Source organism: Hyaena hyaena, unplaced genomic scaffold (assembly GCF_003009895.1).
Source record: "Hyaena hyaena isolate Hyena2069 unplaced genomic scaffold, ASM300989v1 scaffold_70, whole genome shotgun sequence".
NCBI classification, from domain to species: Eukaryota; Metazoa; Chordata; class Mammalia; order Carnivora; family Hyaenidae; genus Hyaena; species Hyaena hyaena.
Genome location: NW_024080701.1, coordinates 3,936,748 through 3,960,061, shown reverse-complemented (window position 1 = coordinate 3,960,061; position 23,314 = coordinate 3,936,748). Strand labels below are relative to the sequence as shown.

Below are 23,314 nucleotides of genomic sequence, written 5' to 3'. Positions count from 1 at the left end.
TAAGAGGAGAGGCAGTAGAGATTGGTTAGATTACCTCTCTTTGAGTACCCTGCCTTTATGCCTTCCTTCTATTGTGTCCTGGTTATTGGTTCTCTGGCTCTTCAGTCTGAGCACACATTTCCTACCGTGGAAAGTCTCCTATTCTTTAGGCAGTAGGAATCCCTATAGGCACTCCAATCTAGACCTAAGTTGGGAGACCCATAGGTCCAAAGTCCTGGCAAGGAACTCTGTGCCCTAAGGAGATGAGACAGTGTTCCCTAATAGGGATGGTCTAGATGCGAAGTTCTTAAGTTCCTGACAGTACTTCCTCTCTATAGCCTCCTGAACCTCAGATCATTGTTGGCATCTGTGCCATGACCAAGAAATCCAAGTCCAAGCCAATGACCCAAATCCTAGAGCGACTCTGCAGATTTGACTACCTAACTGTTATCATCCTCGGAGAAGACGTGATCCTCAATGAACCTGTGGAAAACTGGCCATCTTGCCACTGCCTCATCTCTTTCCACTCCAAAGGTTGGAGTGTGTGAAGGAAAGTGGGAGGGAATGGTGTTGGGAATGCTGGACTTGGAAATGAGGTTCTTACTGTCGAATAGTACGGTGGTCATCAGCTCTTCCTGACACACTGGCGAATAGTCCAAAGGGATTTGCTTTCCCTATATTGTGGAAGAGTTGCTAGAGGTAGTTTAAAGTCCATATTTGAACCTCAAGACAGTTCTAAGGCTCTTAGGATCTCTGACAACATTGTGTGTCTCTAGAAGGACCCTAGAAATAAAATTTTTTAAACTTTTTCCTGATGGCTATTATAGACTTGGGAAGTTGGGCAGAAGGATGTTATGAGTTGGATGGGTAGAGGAGCTTAGTGGCAACTTTAGTTTTAATACATCTTTCTATTTCTCTTGCTATTTTCTCACTCTGTTTCACTTTCTTTCTTTGATCTATTTCCTTTCTCTATCCCAGGATTTCCTCTGGACAAAGCTGTTGCTTACTCCAAGCTTCGAAACCCCTTTCTTATCAATGACCTGGCTATGCAGTATTACATCCAGGATAGGTATAGCTTTCTGTTGATTGGTGGGGTGGGTAGTCCTGAGATCATGCCTGTTTAGAGAGCCCAATCTGAGAGGGGCAGAGTCAAACAAATATGCTTAAGTTTTGTATCATACCCTCCTGAGTTCTATACCCTGGTATCTCCCAAATCCTGAGCAAATGAAATCCCTAGCCTCTTCCCTTGTTTACCATCCCCCACCTCCCCCAGCTAATTTATTTGGGGGTGACAGGAGGGAGGTGTACCGGATCCTGCAGGAGGAGGGTATTGATCTGCCTCGATATGCTGTGCTCAACCGTGACCCTGCCCGACCTGAGGGTGAGTACCTGGATTTGTCCAGTCTGCCCTGCCTTGCTTTCTGTAACATAGCCCAGTTGTCCATCTTCTGGACATTTTCATGTACTACTTGTCTAAGTGAGGCTTTCGTTATTGGACTATGGGTAGAGTTGGAACCATGGGTCCTTGAACAGAGCATTGGACCTCTTATGTAGGTATTATCATATTTATATACCATACACCATATAGATATTCCCATATCTATTACTAAGATATGTTCATAGAAACTTGAGGGTTATGGAGATTGAAACTCAGAGAAATGGGAGTTGGAAGTATTCTACAATCCTTAACCCTGGGAATGACCACCTACCTTTACTTCAGAGTGCAACCTGATAGAAGGTGAAGACCAGGTAGAGGTAAATGGAGCTGTCTTTCCCAAGCCCTTTGTGGAGAAGCCAGTGAGTGCAGAGGACCATAATGTTTACATCTACTACCCCAGTTCAGCTGGAGGAGGAAGTCAGCGCCTCTTTCGAAAGGTATGGGAGATATTTGAGCATTTGGGGAAGACAGGTAGGTAGAAGGACAAGAACTGAAGAATTTGGGGATAATGTAGAGGTAACGTTTTTTTCTTCCTTTTCTTCCTGAAGATTGGCAGCCGAAGCAGCGTTTACTCTCCTGAGAGCAGCGTCCGAAAGACAGGATCATACATCTATGAGGAGTTTATGCCAACAGATGGCACAGATGTCAAGGTTATGGTGGATACAGGGATTTAAGAAGTGACAAATGTCTGGGTGGGATGGGTTGCTTGGGAAGCAAGTAGAAGTGTATGGAGAGAGTCATAGAAAATAAAGTGTGAATGTGATTTGCTTTTACATTCAGGTGAAGATAGTGAGTAAGAGAAGTAGACATTTATATTGTTATTATCAGAGCAAAGGTAAGGGTAACATGGAAAATGGTATAATGTTGTAAGTTATTTCTTAATGAGGACTAGGTAATAAATAGTGCTGGAATCCCAAGGAGAAACTTTCATAAAGATATTTTGGTGGGGCTCAGTAAGGAAAATGTCAGTCCCCTTGTTCTTAATACTCAGGGATTTTTTTTTTTTCTCCAAAACAAGTTTGCAGACCTAGTGCTCATGTTGTCTTCTCATATGCAGGATGAGCAGTGGGCATACTCAGTGATGCTATGTACCTGCAGGTATATACAGTGGGGCCAGATTATGCCCATGCTGAAGCCAGAAAATCTCCAGCTCTGGATGGGAAGGTCGAACGAGACAGTGAAGGGAAAGAGATTCGATATCCAGTCATGCTGACTGCCATGGAAAAGCTGGTGGCCAGGAAAGTCTGCGTAGCTTTTAAGGTGGAGGAAAGCCCTTGGGGGATGGTGCTGTGGAATGGGGGAAAGAGACAGGAGCAGGGATCTGGAAGAAAGAGTGGCTCTCTTGTTCTCATCTTGCCTTTTTCCACTGTAGCAAACAGTTTGTGGTTTTGACCTTCTTCGTGCCAATGGTCACTCCTTTGTGTGTGATGTCAATGGCTTCAGTTTTGTCAAGAATTCGATGAAATACTACGATGACTGTGCCAAGATCCTGGGGTAAGGACACAGTGGTTTGGACTGGGGAGACTGGGCTTAGAGAAGAGAGTTAGAAAGCTTTTTGCTTTGTTTTAAATTTCGTAAAAAGGATTTAAAGTGAAAAAAGAAAATAGAAAAAGGACTTCTTAGCCCTCTTGCCTTCCTAACACTGCACTCCCCAGTTAAAACTTAACAGTTTTACATATAACAATGTCTTTTTCTACCACGTATAAGTAAACTGTATTTATAGTACTAAATGTGATCATACTATAATACTGTTTTAAAACTTGACTTAAAAAAAATTACCATGTAATATTTAATGTATAAGGAGGGGTACCTGGGTGGCTCAGTCAGTTAAAATGTCCAGCTCAAAGTTCATGAGATCAAGGCCCACATTGGGCTGCACACTCACAGCACAGTGCTTGCTTGGGATTCTCTCTTTCTCTGTCTCTATCTGCTTCTCCCCTGCTCATGCGCACACACATGTGAACTCTATCGCTCTTGCTCTCTCTTTCTCAAAATAAATACAACTTTTTAAAAAGCTAAAAAAAATGTATAAGGAATGATGCAAATAGTGAGTATTTATGTATTCACTATTCACCATCAATCTTTATATATAAAATCTTTCTGGGGCACCTGGGTGGCTCAGTCAGTTTTAAGCATCTGACTTCAGCTCAGGTCATGATCTCAGGGTCTGTGAATTCAAACCCCGCATCAGGCTTTATGCTAACAGCTCAGAGACTGGAGCCTGCTTGGGATTCTGTGTCTCCTTCTCTCTGCCCCTCCCCCACTTGCGCTATCTTTTTCTGTCAATAAATAAATCAATACATTAGATATAAAACATTTTTTAAGTCTATTTATTTATTTTGAGAGAGTGCAAGCAGGGGAGGAACAGAGAGAGATGGGGACAGAAGATCTGAAGTGGGCCCTGTGCTAACAACAGAGAGCCCAATGTGAGGCTCAAACTGATGAATTGTGATATCATGACCTGAGCAAAAGTTGGACACTTAACTGACAGAGCCACCCAGGCTTAAATAAAATATTAAGAATACCCCTTGCTAATTACATCCCTTCCTTTTCCACCCAGAGGTTACCACAGTCCTTAATTAGGTATTGGTCATTCCCATGCATTTATTAATATTTTAATACATCTATGGGAACTTTTTTTAGGCATGTTTTTAGAGTTCATCTAATGTATTCTTCTATCCCTACAACTTGCTAGTTTCTGTGAACTTTATTCATACGTGTAGTTTTGGTTCATTCATTTTCATACTTGTCTTCATGTTTCTCCTTCTAGGAACACCATCATGCGGGAGCTTGCTCCACAGTTCCAGATCCCATGGTCCATTCCCACAGAGGCTGAGGACATTCCCATCGTCCCTACCACATCTGGCACTATGTGAGCAAGAGTATAAAATCTGGAGTAACCTACATAAGGCATCTGAATCGGACTAGTGGTTACTTACTGACCCTATACCATTACCTAGGCAATTTCCTTAACCCTGCCTATATTCTTAATCTCAGTTTTTCCTCTACTCTTTGACATGTTGAATAGGAGGAAATGATGGGAGGTGGTGTGGAGTGGGTTGGAAGAAAGGCTCTAACGACATTCCCTATCTTAGGATGGAACTCCGTTGTGTCATTGCAATTATCCGTCATGGAGATCGTACCCCCAAGCAGAAAATGAAGATGGAAGTGACACATCCAAGGTAGGATGAATGTCCTAATTTAGACAAATAGATTTTTGTGAGGGAGATGGGGATGGGGAAGTTCCCAAAGGCTTTGACTGTCTTACCCCATACTGAAGCTTTTCCTTACTTCAGATTTTTCAGTCTATTTGAAAAACATGGTGGCTACAAGACAGGGAAATTAAAACTGAAGCGGCCTGAGCAGCTACAGGTAAGGTGGTGAATTTGGCTGGGAGGAGCCAGATGGGTATGGGATTAGGGGCCTCAATGAGACACCAGGATGAAAGGGTAACTGGCCAGGACTTGGTTGGTCTCCCTCATGGATACCCTATTATTTCCTTCAGGAGGTGCTGGACATCACAAGGCTGTTATTGGCTGAACTGGAGAAAGAACCAGGTGGTGAAATCGAGGAGAAGACTGGGAAACTAGAGCAGCTGAAGTCTGTGCTGGAGATGTGAGAAAGGGGATAGGAGAGGGCAGCCAATGACAGTGAGAACTAGATGCTGGGATAGAAAGTAAACTGAGTTTATCCTGCAGGTATGGTCATTTCTCAGGCATCAATCGGAAGGTACAGTTGACTTACTACCCTCATGGAGTAAAAGCTACTAATGAGGGGCAAGGTAAGATATAATACTCCCTTCCCATTACCACTCAAGTCTCTTATTCTTAAACCTTTAGATGACCTCAGGGCGCCTGGGTAGCTCAGTTGGTTGAGTGTCCGACTCTTGATTTCAGCTCAAGTCATGATTTCATGGTTTGTGGGTTTGAGCCCCACATCGGGCTCTACACTAACAATATGGAGCCTGCTTGGGATTCTCTTTCTCCCTCTGCCCCTACTCTGCTTGTGCTCTTGCTTTCTCTCTCTCTCTCTCTCTCTCTTACACACACACACACAAAATAAATAAACTAAAAAAAAAAATAAAACCCTTAGGATGAGCACCGGGTGTTATACGCAGGGGATGAATCACTGGATTCTATACCTAGAATCATTATTGCACTATATGCTAACTAACTTGGTTGTAATGAAAAAATAAAAATAAATAATAAAAAACAAAACAAAAAACCCTCAAAACCTTTAGATGACCTCTACCCCAAATCACCACTCTGGGCTTCTCAGAAGACCTGACATTTAGATGTCCTCATTACTTTCCCTTTTATAAAAAAATCTTTGTTTGTTTATTTGTTTATTTATTTGTGGTGAGAGAATTTAGTGCAGCAGTGTGGCGAGTGGCTGTTGGTTCCCAGCACAATGTTTATTTATTTTTGAGAGAGATTGGGGAGGAGGGGCAGAGAGAAGGGACAGAGATCCAAAGCGGGCTCTGTGCTGACAGCGGACAGCCCAATGCCACTTGAACTCATAGACCTCAAGATCATGACCTGAGCCGAAGTCAGACACTTAACCGACTGAGCCACCCAGGTGCCCGCCCCCCACTATTTCCTTTAGATCTAGACCCATTCAATTCCCCTTATTCCTGCAGATCCACAGCAGGAGGCCCTATCCCCATCTCTGTTGCTGGTACTGAAGTGGGGTGGAGAACTGACTCCCGCTGGCCGAGTTCAGGCTGAGGAGCTGGGAAGAGCTTTTCGCTGCATGTACCCTGGAGGACAGGGTGAGTGTTTGGGGGACAAATAGCAGGGCTTGGATAAGATGATTAGAGAATAAATTGAGGGAATGAAGAGACAGAGGTAACAGGAAAGTTAAAGGAGGGAAAGGAGCATTCTTTCTTCCATGTGGGTATGTACAGCAGTCCATTCTTGATCTTCCCCCTTCTCCCTCAGGTGACTATGCCGGCTTCCCTGGTTGTGGGCTGCTTCGTCTGCATAGCACTTTCCGCCACGATCTCAAGATCTATGCCTCTGATGAGGGTCGTGTCCAGATGACTGCTGCTGCCTTTGCCAAGGTGCACCCTATAGGTTCTTCCACGGTCCCAGCTTCCATTAGGTAGAGAGGCTGAGAGTTTGGAGAACTAGTTGGGAAATGTTAGGGTGTTTATGTGTTGACTTGGAGAAGTTTCTGCTTGTGTCTGACCCATTCCGTACCACTGAGGCTGAGCTGAGAATAATTAGTGGGGATAGGCCCCTTGACCTGTACTCCTCCCCTTCACACCAGTTCTCATTTGATCTTTGAGACCATTTAGGCTTGGGGGAAGTAGACTGGAAGAAAAACTAATTGATTTTGTGCTTCCCCTCCAGGGCCTTCTGGCTCTAGAAGGGGAGCTAACACCCATTTTGGTACAAATGGTGAAGAGTGCCAACATGAATGGGCTCCTGGACAGCGATGGCGATTCCTTGAGCAGCTGCCAGCACCGGGTGAAGGCTCGGCTGCACCATATTTTGCAGCAAGATGCACCCTTTGGTCCTGAGGATTATGACCAGGTCAGTCTCTCCCTATTTTTGTGCCCAGTGTATCCCCATCCCAGATTCCTAGAAGTCTAAGTAATAGTGATCAATAATGGTGCTTACTACATGATAGACACCACTTTCCGTACATTGTCTCACTCAATCTTTACCCTTTGAGTTAAGTATGGGTCTATAATTTCTTACCCACAATTTCTGAAATAAAAAAAATTAGGCACCAAAATTCATTTGGTAGCAAAACCTGACATGATAAGATTGTTTCTAGTTCTTGGGGCTCCTGGGTGGCTCAGTTAAGTGTCCGACTCTTGATTTCAGCTCAGGTCATAATCTCACAGTCTATGAGTTCAAACCCCGCATCAGGTTCCATACGGACAATGCAAATCCTGCTTGGGATTCTCTCTCTCTCTGTCTCTGCCCTTCCCCTGCTCACATCCTCTCTCTCTCAAAACAAATAAACTTTAAAAAAAGGACTATTACTAATTCCTATATATTTTGTTTAGTGTAAATAGTCATACATTGTGCTGCAGAAGTATAGATGTGTTTAGTTATGCCCTAAGCCTTGCTACAGGTATTATATAACGTATGACTATGTGCTATATTAACTCTAAAGTCTGAAAAATTCTGTTCTAAAACAGCTGGTCCCAAGGATTTTGAATGAACTAATGTTTCAGTTATTTATTGCTGCTTAAAAAACTACCCCAAAACTCAGTAACTTAAAACAATATCCATTTTATCTTACTCATAGTTCTAGGTTCATCTGGTCTTCCTTGTGGTCTCTCCTAAAATTGCCCAGATGTTGTTTACATGTTGGGGCTGAAACCATCTGAAGATTTGACTTGGTTGCTAAGATGGCTGGGCTCTCTCCCTTTTTATGCTCTACCTATCTTAGCGCTTCTCCTCTCCACATGTTTTCTTCATGTGGTTTCTCTAGCATGGTAGCTAGACTTCTTAAATGGTAGCTTAGGACATCCCAAAAGCAGCTTCCAAGCTCTTTTATATTAAAAAAAAATATTTTATTTTTAAGTAATCTCTACACCCAACATGGGGCTCAAACTCACAACTTTGAGATCAATAGCCAAAGACTCCACTGACTGAGCCATCCAGGTGCTTCCTTTCAAGCTCTTTTATTTTTTATTTTCAGTTTTTTAATTTAGAGAGAGAGTGCACTTGAGCAGGGGAGGAGGCAGAAGGAAAGAGAGAGACTCTTAAGCAGGCTCCATGCTCAGCACAGAGCCTACCACAGGGCTCTATCCCATGACCTGAGCCAAAATCAGGAGTCAGATGTTCAATTGACTGGGCCACCTAGGCACCCCTTGAGCTCTTTTAAAGTGAAGGTCCAGACTTAATTAGTAAAATGTAACTTTGTTTTTTGGTCTTGTTTTATTTTATTTTATTTGGGTTAAGCAGTCACAGGGCCAGTGCACAGTATAGATTGTAGGCAAGGGGAAGGTGGCAAAGAATTAATAACCATATTTAATCCACCATAAGAAGTGTGGACTTGTATTATTTTTCTCACTTTGCAAATGAGAAAACCTAGCCTCAGAAGAATTTATGCAAACTTTCCAAGGTCCTCCAACTAGTATTAACCCAAGGAGTCTAACCTGAGATATCCTACTGTTCACCATGATAGTGTACTGCCTCATGGTAGCAATCACAGTGGATGCCGTTACCCAATGTCATCTTTTTTTCCTGTGTATCCAGGCCATGATTGACTGGGAATCATATGCCAGACAGTGATTTTGTACTATCCTTTCACTGATAGCTCTTCATTTCTGATAGGCTCATTAAAAAAAATTTTTTTTTACATTTATTTATTTTTGAGAGAGAGCGACAGAGCACAAGTGGGGAAGGGGCAAAGAAAGAAGGAGACACAGAATCCAAAGAAGGTTCCAGGCTCTGAGCTGTCAGCACAGAGCCCAACGCGGGGCTTGAACCCACAAACTGTGAGATCGTGACCTGAGCCGAAGTCGGATACTCAAACGACTGAGCCACCCAGGCGCCCTGATAGGTTCATTTTTTTAAAGAAAACATATACTGTTTAGAAATTGTAGTACCACTTGACTCTTTCTTTAAGATTTTTTTTTTTTTGAGTAATCTCTACACTCAGCATGGGGTTCAAAACCTCAAGATCAAGAGGTGAATGCTCTACCAACTGAGCGAGCCAGGTGCCCTCACTTGAATCATTTTAAAGTGTACAGTTCTGTGGTATTAAGTATATTCACAATATGGTGTAACCATTTATGGTGGGTTCTTCAATGAGCTAAGTAGCTGAGCACATTGTCTGGAGAATGGCCTTTTTTGTGTTTTTCTCTGAGGAGGACTTGATAAGGGCAGGACTTGCTCTCTTGTTTTCCAATCAATGTCAAATTCAGAAAGCTAAAGCACCTTTTCTTTCTCTCTTCTTTTTGCTAGCAAAAATAGAACTTTTGAGGACCTAAGTTGAATGTGTATAGTCCACCCATAATTCTCTTTTCACCTCCCCATTCTTCATTGACTGTCACTCTCCTGAAAGCTTGAAGCTGGAATCTAGTTCTGAGGCAGGACCTCTGCTGTAGGTTCAAGCTAACATTTTGTTAAGAGGAATAAGATTTTGTTATCTCTGTTACCCACTCATGAAAACCTTCTGTAGGGATTTTGAGGTTTGGCTTTATCTTTATTCCCCAGTATTTTCCATGTGTATTTTAGAACCCCCAATGAAAGAACCTAGGTTTATTTTCTTTCCTCTGGATTCTAAGACTTTTACCCTCAACCCGTCTTAGATGACTGCGTGTTAGAGCAGTCCCGTCATCTTGGGGCTGGTGGTCTGCCCTGCATGTAGCCCAAGAATCCTCATTAGAGTGAGCCTGCAAACAGGTCTTACTTGCAGGCAGTTTCTGTAATAGGCTCACGGGATTCTGGGCATTCGGCACAGAGCCTGTCTTGCTTTTCATCTCTTTTGCTCATAGCTCGCTCCCACTGGAAGCACTTCCCTCCTCAACTCCATGGCTATCATCCAGAATCCTGTAAAGGTCTGTGATCAGGTATTTGCCCTGATTGAAAACCTCACTCACCAGATCCGGGAAAGGATGCAGGACCCCAAGTCTGTAGGTGGGTATGAATAGTACTATCTTCCCTTCAAGGTTTCAGGTATGGATGGGCTACTCAGGCACTCCTTTGCTCTCTTCTAAATGTCTGAAACAAAGCATCCTCATCTCTGATTCTTTTGCAGATTTCTTAGGGTCTTTTGTTAAGGATAAAATCTTTGGTTCTTTCTGACTGTCTGTCTTCCTTCCAGACGTGCAACTCTACCACAGTGAGACTCTAGAGCTCATGCTACAGCGTTGGAGCAAGCTGGAGCGTGACTTTCGACAGAAGAGCGGGCGCTATGATATCAGTAAGATCCCTGATATCTATGACTGCGTCAAGTATGATGTGCAGCACAATGGGAGTCTGGGACTTCAAGGCACGGCAGAGTTGCTACGTCTCTCTAAGGCGCTGGCTGATGTGGTCATTCCCCAGGTATGTCTCATAGCCTGGGACACTGGGAAAGGAAGGGGAAGAAAGCAGAAAGCAGGGATGGTGTGGGAACCAGGGAAAGAAAACTTAGAGAAAGAATTAATTGAGTTGCTATAATTCTCTGGGTTCACTCTGGCCCTGAGTAAGTGCAAGAGGCTAACTGAAGAGAAACCTGGAGAGGGGGAATGTGGTGGATATGAAAGAAACCCTAGATCTGAGGTGAAGACCAGCATCATGTTGGGCCTGGGAGTATGAGGCAAGAGGGAAACAAGATTCATTGAGGTACTTACTCCTGGCCTGTGGCCCCTAGGAATACGGGATCAGTCGGGAGGAGAAACTGGAAATTGCTGTGGGCTTCTGTCTTCCACTGTTGCGGAAGATACTACTTGACCTGCAGAGAACCCACGAGGATGAGTCTGTCAACAAGCTGCATCCCCTGTGAGGGAGGGCTGGGAGGGGTGCTTGATGGAGGGAGGGGCATGTCAGGGAGCCCTGGGGGGAATCCAGTCTGGGACAGCTTGGGAAGCCAAGAATAGAAGGGATCCTGGGATGGAAAGGAAAGAAGTCTTTGAGATGGGAGGAAGGAGTTTGTGGAGGGGTGGGAAGAAGATTATCTGACAGTGTGAATGACTTAGCTCTTATCTTAGGTACTCCCGAGGCGTGCTCTCCCCAGGCCGTCATGTCCGAACACGTCTCTATTTCACCAGTGAAAGCCATGTCCACTCCCTACTCAGTGTCTTCCGTTATGGGGGACTACTTGATGTAAGAATCTTTCATCCTTTAACCTATGAACATTTCTTCCAAGCATTCTTTTACTCTCCTCTTCCTGCTTTTTTATTGCAAGCTTTCTGTATGCTCTTTGTCTCCCTGCTCCTTCCCTGACTTCTTTGTCCTTGGTCATTGACTTTCCTCTTCTTGTGTTTGGTAGGAGACCCAGGATGCACAATGGCAGCGCGCTTTGGCTTATCTTAGTGCCATTTCAGAGCTCAACTATATGACCCAGATTGTCATCATGCTTTATGAGGACAACACACGGGTGAGGAGCATTAGACAACAGGGTGGGGATGAAGAGGGTGCCCCTTCTTTCTCCTCCTTCTTATCTTAGAAAGAAACTGTCATATCCTTATAATTTGTAGAATTCACCTAGGTGTGACACCCAAACACAGCATGTCACAGAGCATCCAGGAAGTTCCTACTGGAACAGAAAAAGTGTTTTGGGATGGTGTTGAGGCAAAGAGATACCATAGAGCATAGTTCTGCATTAGAGACGATATAAAATTTGGGATGATGTTATAATGAGTCTTTTTTTCACTCAAATATTGGTATGCATTTTTCATCTGGCTTTGCAAAAATATAAGTGTGCTCTTTGTGGGGATGAGCACTGGGTGTTATATGGAAACCAACTGGACAATAAACTATTTGTAAAATATATATGTGTGTGTGTGTGTAATGTGTATATATATATATAAGTGTGCTCCTGTATGTACTGTAGCAAAGCTGAATTACTGTGGGAGATGGATGGAAAGAGTTGTAGAACTGGAGGTCAGAAAGTTGTGTGGGATGGTGGATTGTAAATGGTGGAGGTGTGGGAATGAGGTTCCTTTAACACTAGACTGTAGTTAAGGGGAAGCTTACAATAGATCAGCTCGAGAGTAGAGTAAGATACTGGCATCTCAGCCCTGGGAGGATATATCCTCTTGAGTTCCTCTCTGTTGTCCCTGCCTGCTCTTCCACCACCATATCAGCTTTTCCAACTGCCCCTTCATCTGTTGATGCCCCATAGGATCCCTTATCAGAGGAGCGGTTCCATGTGGAGCTACACTTCAGCCCTGGAGTGAAAGGTGTTGAGGAAGAAGGCAATGCCCCAACTGGCTGTGGATTCCGTCCAGCTTCTTCTGAGGTGGGTCGGAGTGCTGGAGTTTTAGATTAGAGGATTTAGGAACCAAGTGGTGGGAAACTTGGAAATACTATAGGGAGGTAAAAGGGTTGGGGAGTCTGGGATTAGGAGGCTGGAGGCCATTAACTCCTATCTGTGCTTGTTGTTGGGTAGAATGAGGAGATGAAAGCAGACCAAGGCAGCATGGAGAACCTGTGCCCGGGAAAGGCATCGGATGAGCCAGACCGGGCATTGCAGACTTCACCTCAGCCCCCAGAGGGCCCTGGCCTCCCAAGGAGATCACCCCTCATTCGTAACCGAAAAGCCGGCTCCATGGAGGTAATAGGAGGGGCTTGGGAGAAAGAATGGTGGAATTGCTCATAGGACAATATCCATGAATCCTCCAAATCCCCTTGGGGGGTTTTTTGGGACCTTAAGCAGAGTCCTCCTACCCCTGATGGATGTTTTATTTAATCTCTGTTTCATATCTGGTCTCCCAATAAAGCTCCTTTAAGCTGGTTGCTGCCTCTGAGATTAAAGAGATGTCAGTGAGAGGTGCCTGAGAAATAGGATTTTAAGAGATGAGAATGAGGAGGAGGTCTCTGGATGAATTTGAAAAGGCTTGTTCTTTAAAAGGAAATATAGTAGAAACAGCATGAACTCTGGGCTAAACTCCCAGGCTGATATTTAGAAGCTGTGTGACCTTGGACAGGTAACTTCTCCAAGCCTTGTTTTTTTTTTCATCTGTGAAACACAAGTAATATACACCATATAGATGCTCAGTAAACAGCAGCTATAATAATAAAACAATTGATATTAAAGACCAGGCTCTCTCCATCTCTTTGTTGCCTTGGGTAAAAATTATACCTCAAACAGGAGCAATTATATAGCACTTTAATCTTATTCCTTTAGGGTTATCAGTACTCATCCCAGAAAGGGAAGCAACTCTGGAGGTCTCTCTGTCTTCCCTCTGTTCTGATGAGGAGGTCTATGAGCCTGGGCCTATGTCTGCTATTTTTGGAATTTGTCTCTAGGCCTGGTTCTAATTCTCTAGCCTAGAGGAAGCAACTGCTGTAAATGTTACATTGTATCCAACTAACTGTGCTGGGTTTTTGTCCACATTTTTTCCTGCAGAGATTCTTTTCCTCTTTGGCCCAATGACGCTCTTTTTGACCCCATGATTTATCCCTGTCTCGGTGACTTTGACTGTCTGATTTGGGTCCTGCTTTGACAGACAGATCTGTTCACCTGGCTCTGTACAAGCTCTCTGTCTTAAAGGAATTGATGTTTCATTTTAGGAATGGCTCATAATAATTTGTAACTAGCTTACATAGGTTCAGCCAGAGGTTTACAGTTCAGATTTTAGAGAAAGCTGAGAAGACAAACAGCAGACTATTTGGGGCTTATTTTTTCTTCCTGATTATTTTTAAAAAGTTTTGATGTTGTGACTACTCAGAGCTTCTTTAGGTGGGGTATGCATCGTTTTCTCTTTGATGTATAAGTTAACTTGGTATCCATAGCGTACTAGTACCCTGCAGACTCATGTGACTAGATCAAATAGATAGAATGACGCATAATCTTCTACCAATAAAATGCTTCTCCACAACTGAATGTCTTCCCCATTCATATAATCTGCCAGTCTTTCTGGCACTGTTGAGCTTAACCCCCTCTTTTCTTCTGGTTTAATCAGTCAAAAGACATAGGCAAAGCAGAGCTCTCTGTGTATCATCTCTCAGACTTGATGAGTTGGCTTTTTTCTTTCAGGCTTACAGGGAAGCTTCCTGTTGTAACCACATTCCTTCCTTTTAGTTCCTAGTGTTGCTTATGCCATGGCTTATCCAGGATGATGGTAACCCAAGATATGTTCCTTAGCTTTGCAGGAAAATCTTCTCTCTACTCCTTGGTCACACAGCATTTTAATATTAATATTTCCTTTCCTTATTCTGTAGGTATAGGCATTGGTAGTTTTATCCTTATTTACTACAACCCTTGCCCTATCCCTTCTTCTCCTCTTGTTATCTCATATTTTTAGACAGTTTTAGAATATAGACCTGTGACCTTCATAGCAGCTGTGCCCTAGGTGATGATCCTCTCCAGGCCTATAACTAGCTCTGCCCAGTGGGCATTGGGGCTTTTGGGAGCCTGGGAGTTAAAGGAGCCGTGACCGGCTTTCCACCCGGTCTGATTGCAGGTCATGAACATGCAGTGCACGGGGAACCTGGACCTGATCCCCTTGCGGGGACGGCGCCGCAGGAGGTCAGGAGACCTCCCCCGGCCTTCCCCAGCCATCGGCCTACAGCCCCGGGCTGTGTCCACCACTCACCTGGCGTCCTACACACAGGTGTCCCTCCCTACTTCATCTTCCTTTCCTGCCTATGTCTTTGCCTTTTGGGACCGAGGGACTCAGAACACTCTCTGGGGGTTGGGGGGGGGGTGTTGGGGTTTGTGTGATTAGGCCCTTGTAGCCTTTTTAGAAATCTGTTTCATGTCTCCAGACATGGAGAGGAGGGCTTCTTGGTTCAGATAAGAAACCGAGTGTGGTTGCCATAACCACAGCTGTCCCATGGAAAGAAGAGAGGGTAGCCAGACTTTACTTCTTATTGTGACTCAGCTATTGTGATTGGCTTTCTGAGTCCCATGGAGGGATAGACAAGATGAAGGAACACTGCTCTGCTGAGAACTGAAAGTAGTTGAATAGTGATTTCTCAGATTTGGGATAGAAGGGCTATGGGGCCAGGCATCTTGGAAATACAAGTGCCTTCTGGTATGAGATTCCCTAGATAGTTCCCTTTGCAAAGTACACTCTCCATTCCCTTTTCATTCTTCTTCCCCCTAAAAATCTTTTGATTCTTCCAGACTTTCTGACTTTGCTTGGCTTTATAGGGGCAGGAATTCACGACCTGGGTTTTAGACTTCTTGGTTGAGGTGGCAAACCAACTCTCTAATACAGAGTCCTTTTTCTCCAGGTGCTTTCTGAGACTTCATCATCGAGGCCTGGAGGCTACCGGCTCTTTTCATCTGCACGGCCACCAACGGAGATGAAGCAAAGTGGCCTAGGTATGGTCTTCTAGCATCTCACCTGTTATTGGGGAGTGGTGTCTGTCTGTTCTTCAGGATTTTATTGTGGGAAACCTTAGTCATGGACGTTGGGGGTCATTCAGTCTGTGGAATTGTCGGGTGGGACTAGGGAGGATGAATTGGGAGAAGCCTTGTTTAGGTGTGAACTTTGATCCCAGATGATTGTTTCCATTCCAGGAAGGTGTTTTGTCTTTTTTTTTTGTTTGTTTTTTTGTTTGTTTGGTTTATTTTTTTTACACCAACTCCCATTTCTTTGGCTGAAGGACATTTTTCTGGCTACCCCTCTCATTCCTTATCTGTCCTCCCAGTCCAGCCCTGACCTTAAGGGGCCATGTCTCAGAGTTACCAGAGACAAAACTATAAATAGATGTACTTGTGACCTCCTGCTAAGTGTCATATTCCTCATTTGGAGAACTTGTGCCATGTCTTCCTCTGAGACCTATGTTTATTGTATCCCTGCTCAGGCCCCTCCTACCTCCATGCCTCTTTCATCCTCTCCTAATCCTGTAATTTTTTTTCCTTCCTTCCTGAAAATTGAGGGACAAATCTGAGACTGGTGTAGTGGCAGAGGCTTCTCTCAGGACTTTGAGGGAATGTCTCTTGATATTTTTGATTCCTGGAGAGGGGTGGAGAACATCATTCAACCTTTCCTAAGAACACAGACTGCAGGAAGGACCAAGCCTCACAGGGTATTGTATTCTTTGGGAGCGGGGAGTGGTCCTTGGGAGGGGCTCTCTTTGAATACAGTGTCTTATGAGCCAGTAAGTAGAACTGGCAGTTAGAGACAATTGTGTGGCGTCTGGACTTGGTTCTCCGGCTCTTTTCTATCTTGTCCTATTATTCTCTCCATTTAGCTCCTTTCATTTTTCTGTAACTTTTGTCCTTGGCACGCAATTTCTTGGCCTAAACATGATCAGTATTTGGACCAGCAAGGGGCAGAAAGGTTTTAGTAACTTTCCTGGCTAGTTTTATGGGAGGAGGTAGCCTTCTGTATCCCTTAGATGAGATAGATGGTTTGCGGCATGAAAAATAAATGACATATTGATAGATCTATGACATGGACTTCTCTTCCCAGAAGTTTCAGTAAAAAACAGGTTTCAAGTAGGCTGGAAGTGAGGATAGGTGTGTCAGGCCCAGTGAAGTAGGAGTATTGTCAAGAACAAGGTGGTGATAACATAGACAGTACCCTCTGAGATGATCCAAGGACTGGACAGGGCAAGATTGACAGGATGGCACCAGGAAATTATTTAGTGGAGGAAGTAAATGTGGAAAAAGCTTGGGTAGTCTGGGATAAAGCCTGCTAGTTTCGGCCTCTGTGAAGAAAAGTAGACATATTTAATAAGCTTTATTTGAGTCCCATTCTAGTGCCTATTTACACATGAAAGGTAGGAGAAGGTGCTGCATAGGGCAGCAATCTTGAATTCCAGGGTAGAGATTATTAGCCATCTAAGCTTCTTGATTTCTGTGGTGGCCTTGAAATGCTGGGACCCCTGAAACCATGGCACCTTCTTTGTGGGCTCAAAGGAAGCTGACCTCCTTTCCGTTCTATCCATCTCTGCTGTATTAAGTTCCCAAGCCAAAGCCAAGGCCTTGGCTAAGATGGATTTGGAAGTAGAGATACAACTCCCAAAACTTGGGTGTTAATCTTTTCTCTTCCCTCCCACTCTGTCCTTGTGAGCTATAGTAGGAGAGGGGACCGTGGAGTCCCAACCCTCTTCTCAGTCATGTCTGGAACATTGACTGGTTTATTTGCTTCACAGATTTTTTTAAAGTTTTATTTACTCCCCTGACTGGCAATAGAGTTCCCTTTGTTTTCTTTGAACTTATGTGGGTAGGCATCTGGCTTTGAGCATAGGGCTTATAAGACAATAAACATTTGAGAGCAGAAAAACATGGCTTTTTCATTGTTTCGTATTTATCAGGTCCTCCTTTTTAATAGGGTCCTCCGCACACAGTAGGCATGTCCTGCAGGTTATCACCTGACTCTTCACATGCCTTTAATTTGGGTCCATCTTCACTTCAGAAACAATGCTCTGTTTCTTCTTGATGAAAAAATAATTATTTCTTTTCTAACTGGACACAACTGATCTTCAGAATCAGGAGACCTGGATTTTAGACTAGCTTAGCTCCTAACAAACTCTATAACCTTGAGTAAATGAGATCCCTTTTGAATCTCAGTTTCTTCACCTCTAACATGAGAAGATTGTACTGGATGATCTTTAAGTCCCTCCTAGCTTTAAAAATTTAGTGAGTCTCATAGTTCTTTTCTTGAGAAATTTTAAAAAGACCTGAAGAGGGGCGCCTGGGTGGCTTAGTCGGTTAAGCGTCCGACTTTCGCTTAGGTCATGATCTCGCGGTTCGTGGGTTCGAGCCCCGCGTCGGGCTCTGTGCTGACTGCCAGCTCAGAGCCTGGAGCCTGTTTCAGTCTGTGACTCCCTCTCTCTCTGACCCTCCCCTGCTCATGCTGTCTCTCTCTCTCTCTCCTAGAAATAAATAAAACATAAAAAAAAAAATAAAAAAAAAAATAAAAAGACCTGAAGAGAGGTAGAAGGAAGGGAATGTTGGATGAAAAACTTAGGAGGAATTGAAACTTATATGAACTTGGAATTTGAGCTGAGTGCTCAAAACTTAGTCTCTAGTTTCAATCAAAGTTCTTTCCTTTTAAGTCTATAAGGGATTATATTTCTCAATTCTTCAAACTCTGTATCTAGGGTAAGGTGAACTGAATTAAATCTAGGGAGATCTAGAGAGAGCTACCTATTCTTTTAGCATTTCTAAGAGGCACCTGGAGAACATAGTCTACACCTTTCAGTAGCTTTGAGTCCCCTAATATGACTAACACTGTATTTGTAGTGGCCTCTTGTATCTACTATGTAGATCTTTGGCAGAATCCCTACCTTGCTTGCCCAGTGTGGCAATGGACAATAGTGAAATCTGTTTGTGGTTATGAGTGGTGGCTCACCCATAGTGGTGGCTCTGAGTAGCTATATGTGTGTGTCTTGATGTTGTCATGTGAAGTTATGTGTACTTCTGTGTGGTAATTGCAGCTTTGCGTGGCTACTAATGCACTCCCGGCCTTGCAGGCTCACAGTGCACAGGGCTGTTCAGCACCACAGTGCTGGGCGGCTCCTCCAGTGCCCCGAATCTTCAGGACTACGCCCGCAGCCATGGCAAAAAGCTACCACCTGCCAGTCTGAAGCACCGAGATGGTATGTGGGTGGGTTTTGGGGGGCAACTCCTTTCTTCATTTGTCCCCCAGCACAGACACAGCTCAAGAACTATTCATACTTAAGATGGCACTGACCCTGGCCTTATAACAAGTTTTCTTCATCAGTTATAGAGGGGAGAAGGAACCAAGACCCACATCCACCCCTCCATTTGCATTCCCTCTCACCATACAAATACTACTTATTTATGCTTATCCCTTCATAATCTCCCACATACAGTCCTGCTACATCAATTTACTCCACCATTATATTCTTTCCTGGATTCTGGCCTATAGGAGCAAGGACCAAGGAGGACGATCCATGGTCAGGAAGAATGCAGTGGAATCTTCATTAAAATCTAGGAAATCAGAGATGGGGAAGTTGCTCAGCCAAGACAGGGAAGATGATATGGAAAGACACTGGGGGAAGGATGAAAGTTTTTACACAGATTTTATTTCCAAATGACCAGAAAGAGAATGTGGTGATTAAATTAGGGTTGTTTGTGGGTCGTGCTGTGGTAGAGATGACACACAGATTCCTGTAAGGAGATTATACCACAGGAGAAGATCTGTTGTAGTAGTCAGGAATCTAAGGGGTGGGGTGGAAGCAGGTCATATACTAACTGTAAAGAACAGAGTATATTGTGGGCAAATTCCAGAGCAGAGGGTGGGGACAGGGGTGGGTATAATCCCCATGATGTCTTTTCTCCCCAGAGCTCTTGTTTGTCCCGGCCGTAAAACGATTTTCTGTGTCGTTTGCAAAGCATCCGACTAACGGTACGTTTGCTTCTGACTCAATGTCATTCCCCTTCATCATGTCACCTCCAGACACTTAACCTCTGAGTTCTGACACTGACTCTGCTTCTGTCTTCCTCTGTGTTGAAAACCTGCTGTCTCTGAATGAACCATTCACCAAGTGTCCCTCTTGGGACATACCCCTTGTTGTGACAAACTTTAGTCTTGGCTGCAGCCTGGCTGCCCTATCCCTGTGGCAACTCAGGGACTTAAATCCATGATCACCATCATCAACTGTTCTGTCACTTTTTTCAGCATCATCACCAAAACATTAATTAGACCTCTCCCTTTCCCATCACATGACTGCTGGGCTTTCTACAAAGATGGCAATGGTTCTCCTTCTTAGGAAGAGAATAGTATTTTCTGTATCATCCCCATCTCTTTTTTTCCCCCCTACTCCTCAGCTTGTACAATTTGGTCTTCCTGTTTTCTTCTCCAACTCTTTGTTGGAGTGAATGACTAATTTATTTCTCTTTTGGAGCAATGTTGCTGCACTTCCCAATTCCCAAGCATACCCATAACGTCTTGAGTTTACAGTTTTCCATCACCATATTCCTATCTCCTATCATTGTGTGTACTTTATGTGGCTCTTGTGCTCCTGACATTTGCTTTATGTTACTACTAACCTAGGGTGTGGGCCTAGAAAACAGGAGCCCAGACTGATTTGGGATAAAGAGAGAAAGAAGGGAGAAGGAGGTAGTAGGTAAAGGAAAAGGGATTGTACCTTGGGTTATACAACACGAGTTATTACAGTTTCCCTGTAACCCCAGCCTAAGACACTGCTATCTCAGAGAAGCTTGAAGTGAAGGCTGAGGTGTAACCTGGGAATTCTGGGGGACTTAGAAATGAATAATACTTCAAGAATATTGAAGAACCGGTCTGGTCATACTAAGGTGGGAGAGTTTAGAGATCTGTGTAAACCAAACATTGAATGGCTGTGGTCTCTTTGTAGGGCATGGCAGGGGAACCCAGGACTTACTCCTTGTTTTATCGTTTATATTCCTAGTTTCTCTCTGCCTTGTACCTTGTTTTCAAGGTAAATCTCATTTCTTTATGGTTTTCTTATGTCTAAGAACTAAGACTCTCCAAAGGAGGTAAAATTAGCTTGGCTTCCTGGCTGGAAATACCTCCATAGCCAGTGGCAGCTGCTAGATTTTAGCCCAGTCAGGCCATATCTCTCCCTAAGCACTGCTGAGATCTCCCTAGGTTGACTAGCCTGTACTTGCTCAGTTTATAACCCCACCTGGCTCCCATTTGTGCTGTGATAGAAACTCCCTTTTTGGGGTGGCATGGCTGTGCCTTCACATTTAGCTTCAAATTCTTCTGGCCTTCACGTCCCACAGTCCTCTCAAGTAGAACCTCATGCACCAACCCCAACCCCACAACCTGGGACTTGGACTTAGGAGACGTGTTACTTAGAGTATATAATGTAGTACCAGGAAATTGGGCCCCTGAAATCAGAGCTAAATCACTGATTTAGCCTAGTTCTTAGGTTTTATGAGAAAAGATCCAAATTCATAAAACAGAATCTCAAACCTATATATCTCTAGTTCCCCGAAGCCTTGGTTAGCAGCCTCACCAGTTGAAGAAGAGAAAAATGATTCTACTGAAGGAAGAGCAGAAGAAAGACCTGGACAATTTAGATATAGTGCAGGAGAGAAAATTCAACATCTTTGACACCCTGAACACTTCTTCAGAGGCCTTCTGGCCTTCTTGTACTTGAGTTTGGAGGCTAAAGTGCCTCAGGTGCCAGCATCTGGGATCTATGTGTGGGAGAAATTTGGAGCTGTTATGTCTCTTGCTGAAGATTATCTAGATTTAATTTGTCACTCAGGAAAACATGAGGACTCTACCCCATGATCAAATCATGCTTGACTGACCCAGAAATTACAGCGTGGATGCTCTGTCTACAGTTGTTTATGGCAGATTAGTCACAACAGTGTGCCAACTTGCTGTTCCGTCATCACCATCTTCTTGCCATGATGTCTGTCTTTGAAATAGCAGCTGGAAAACCTGGCCTAGCTTTGGAAGTGAGGCAAGGCAATAACTCACCTTAGCAGAAGACTGTCTCTCAGCCTATCCCTGTCTCTATTCCTGATAAGCTTCTGTCATGTCCTGGACTACATCGAGTATACAAGTATGGCCCATTACTAAACTGCATGCTGAACTCACCAAAGTAAACTAATATAGTGGGAAAGAGACTAGTTTACCCTCATCCAGAATGTTAGGGTGTACCCATTAGATTTACTAAGCCCATTATCTTCTAGGATACACTTGGTGCCTGAGTAGAACTGAAACCTCTCCTGACATCCATACTAAGGTCTCTGGAAACCATAGTGTCGTGAGATCACTCTGTTGAACCATTTCTGGTCTGAGAGTTCTTTAGCTACCCTGACATACCTTCTCTATACCATCTGGTCTTAAGACTGCCAACCATTCTCCTAGGATCTGTTCCTTACTGTTCCTCCTATGGCCCTTTCCACTTGCCTTTCACTGCCTTCAACCTTTTGCATTTGAATTGCATATATCCACAAAGTTTGCCAAGCAGCTAAAATTATAAGTGGTTCAGTATTGAAGCTTTTCCACTCACCAGCTGAACAAAGTTAGACATCAGTGGGAAGAAAATACAAAATTATCTAACTTTTTTTGACTTATGTAATGGATACAGTGTCCCCTGAATCCTGAGATTATGCAAATACTTTCTTAAAAATCTGTATATTTGGGGAAGAGTAAAGGCTGACTACTCAGTGTCATCATTTTCACGTATTGATTCTGTTTTTTACATACTCTGTTTAGAAAGATACCTGGTATCCTGCCAGTCTCCTTACCCCCCTACCTAATACCTTCCCTGTTTGTGGCTATTTTAGAGTCTGGTCCAGAGGGCCTGGCCTGAGCCTTTTTAGCTTCAAACTTTATCTTGATACCCTCTACCATTCTTGACACTCTTCTCTAAGTGACTTTGAATCTTTTCATCTCTATACTAACTTTATAAATACATTTATCTGTGAAGCAGGCCCTAAGTAGTGTTTGTTCAGGGATGACCAGGGACACTGGAGCTCTAATCAAGACTTCCAGCCACAAAACTGCCAGCTTACGCCCATCCAGAATGATGTGACTGCTGTCTGTAAGCATTAACTTAATTTATCCTCAGTGAGAGAGGGGAGGACCTTGCTCTATGATGAGGACCCACTAGCCCCCTCTTTGAGACTTCATGTGATACGTACACTCTTCTTCCCTACAAGAGATACCCAGTGATTCTGACCATCTCTGCTTCTCTCTTAGCTCACCTTGGAGTTGAGTGGTCCCACTTCCTAGTAATGCTTGTGCCATTCAGTGCCCCCCTCATTGTCTCTCCCTCTTCTCTTTCTTTATCTTTGTGCTTCCTGCCGTGGTCCCCCCCATCCCCTCCAGAGCTGCTGGATGACCAGCACCCTGTGGTCCGGTTGCTGCGCAGTTTTTCCTCTGACTGTCCAGGGGGCCGGCCAGTCTCCTTGGATGCCACGCTGGCGCATCACCTGCACCAGTGCTCCTACCACCTGCGCCTCTTCCGGAACTGGCTGCGCTCAGGCCAGGATGACCCCGAGTGCCTCTACGGTACCCCCTGCCACCAAGCTGGCTGCTGCCGTTACCCTGGCTGGGACTGACTGCTTTGCTTATTGCACTTCTGGCAGGAGAGTCCACCTGTTCCTTTCTCCTATTTACCCTAAGGTTATGTGACTTGCATTTAGTTGCTTGGATGGGATTGGGGCCAGACTGCCTGGTAGCTGTAGCATTGGCTGCTCCTCCCTTCCTGTTCTCCTTCCTCACTGCCTCCTAATGTTACCCATTCCCAACTCTATTCAGTATAGGAATAGTCTCTTGCCCTGGAATCTGCTCTTGTCTCTATAACCCTCTGCTACTACCATCTTCAAATCCAAATATTTTTCTAG

General features: G+C 44.1%; 1 protein-coding gene across 10 annotated transcripts in view; it reads left to right on the top strand.

The window, feature by feature from the left end:
- The window catches only part of PPIP5K1 (diphosphoinositol pentakisphosphate kinase 1), a 39,187-nt gene that overhangs the window by 4,332 nt on the left and 11,541 nt on the right, over positions 1-23,314 (top strand). For 4 of the 10 annotated variants that reach the window (XM_039232780.1, XM_039232781.1, XM_039232776.1 and 1 more), the window contains exons 4-29: positions 318-513; positions 958-1,048; positions 1,275-1,360; positions 1,700-1,854; positions 1,966-2,067; positions 2,516-2,677; positions 2,790-2,911; positions 4,188-4,289; positions 4,513-4,599; positions 4,714-4,789; positions 4,923-5,032; positions 5,116-5,198; positions 6,057-6,188; positions 6,358-6,479; positions 6,772-6,954; positions 9,882-10,023; positions 10,211-10,434; positions 10,742-10,869; positions 11,079-11,193; positions 11,360-11,467; positions 12,215-12,331; positions 12,482-12,646; positions 14,499-14,648; positions 15,274-15,364; positions 18,469-18,594; positions 19,305-19,367. In XM_039232780.1, coding sequence (XP_039088711.1) covers positions 318-513; positions 958-1,048; positions 1,275-1,360; positions 1,700-1,854; positions 1,966-2,067; positions 2,516-2,677; positions 2,790-2,911; positions 4,188-4,289; positions 4,513-4,599; positions 4,714-4,789; positions 4,923-5,032; positions 5,116-5,198; positions 6,057-6,188; positions 6,358-6,479; positions 6,772-6,954; positions 9,882-10,023; positions 10,211-10,434; positions 10,742-10,869; positions 11,079-11,193; positions 11,360-11,467; positions 12,215-12,331; positions 12,482-12,646; positions 14,499-14,648; positions 15,274-15,364; positions 18,469-18,594; positions 19,305-19,367 — 3,238 coding nt within the window. The remainder of the gene's footprint in view (positions 1-317; positions 514-957; positions 1,049-1,274; positions 1,361-1,699; positions 1,855-1,965; positions 2,068-2,515; positions 2,678-2,789; positions 2,912-4,187; positions 4,290-4,512; positions 4,600-4,713; positions 4,790-4,922; positions 5,033-5,115; positions 5,199-6,056; positions 6,189-6,357; positions 6,480-6,771; positions 6,955-9,881; positions 10,024-10,210; positions 10,435-10,741; positions 10,870-11,078; positions 11,194-11,359; positions 11,468-12,214; positions 12,332-12,481; positions 12,647-14,498; positions 14,649-15,273; positions 15,365-18,468; positions 18,595-19,304; positions 19,368-23,314) is intronic. The other 6 variants (XM_039232778.1, XM_039232783.1, XM_039232782.1 and 3 more) reach the window with 6 other exon arrangements.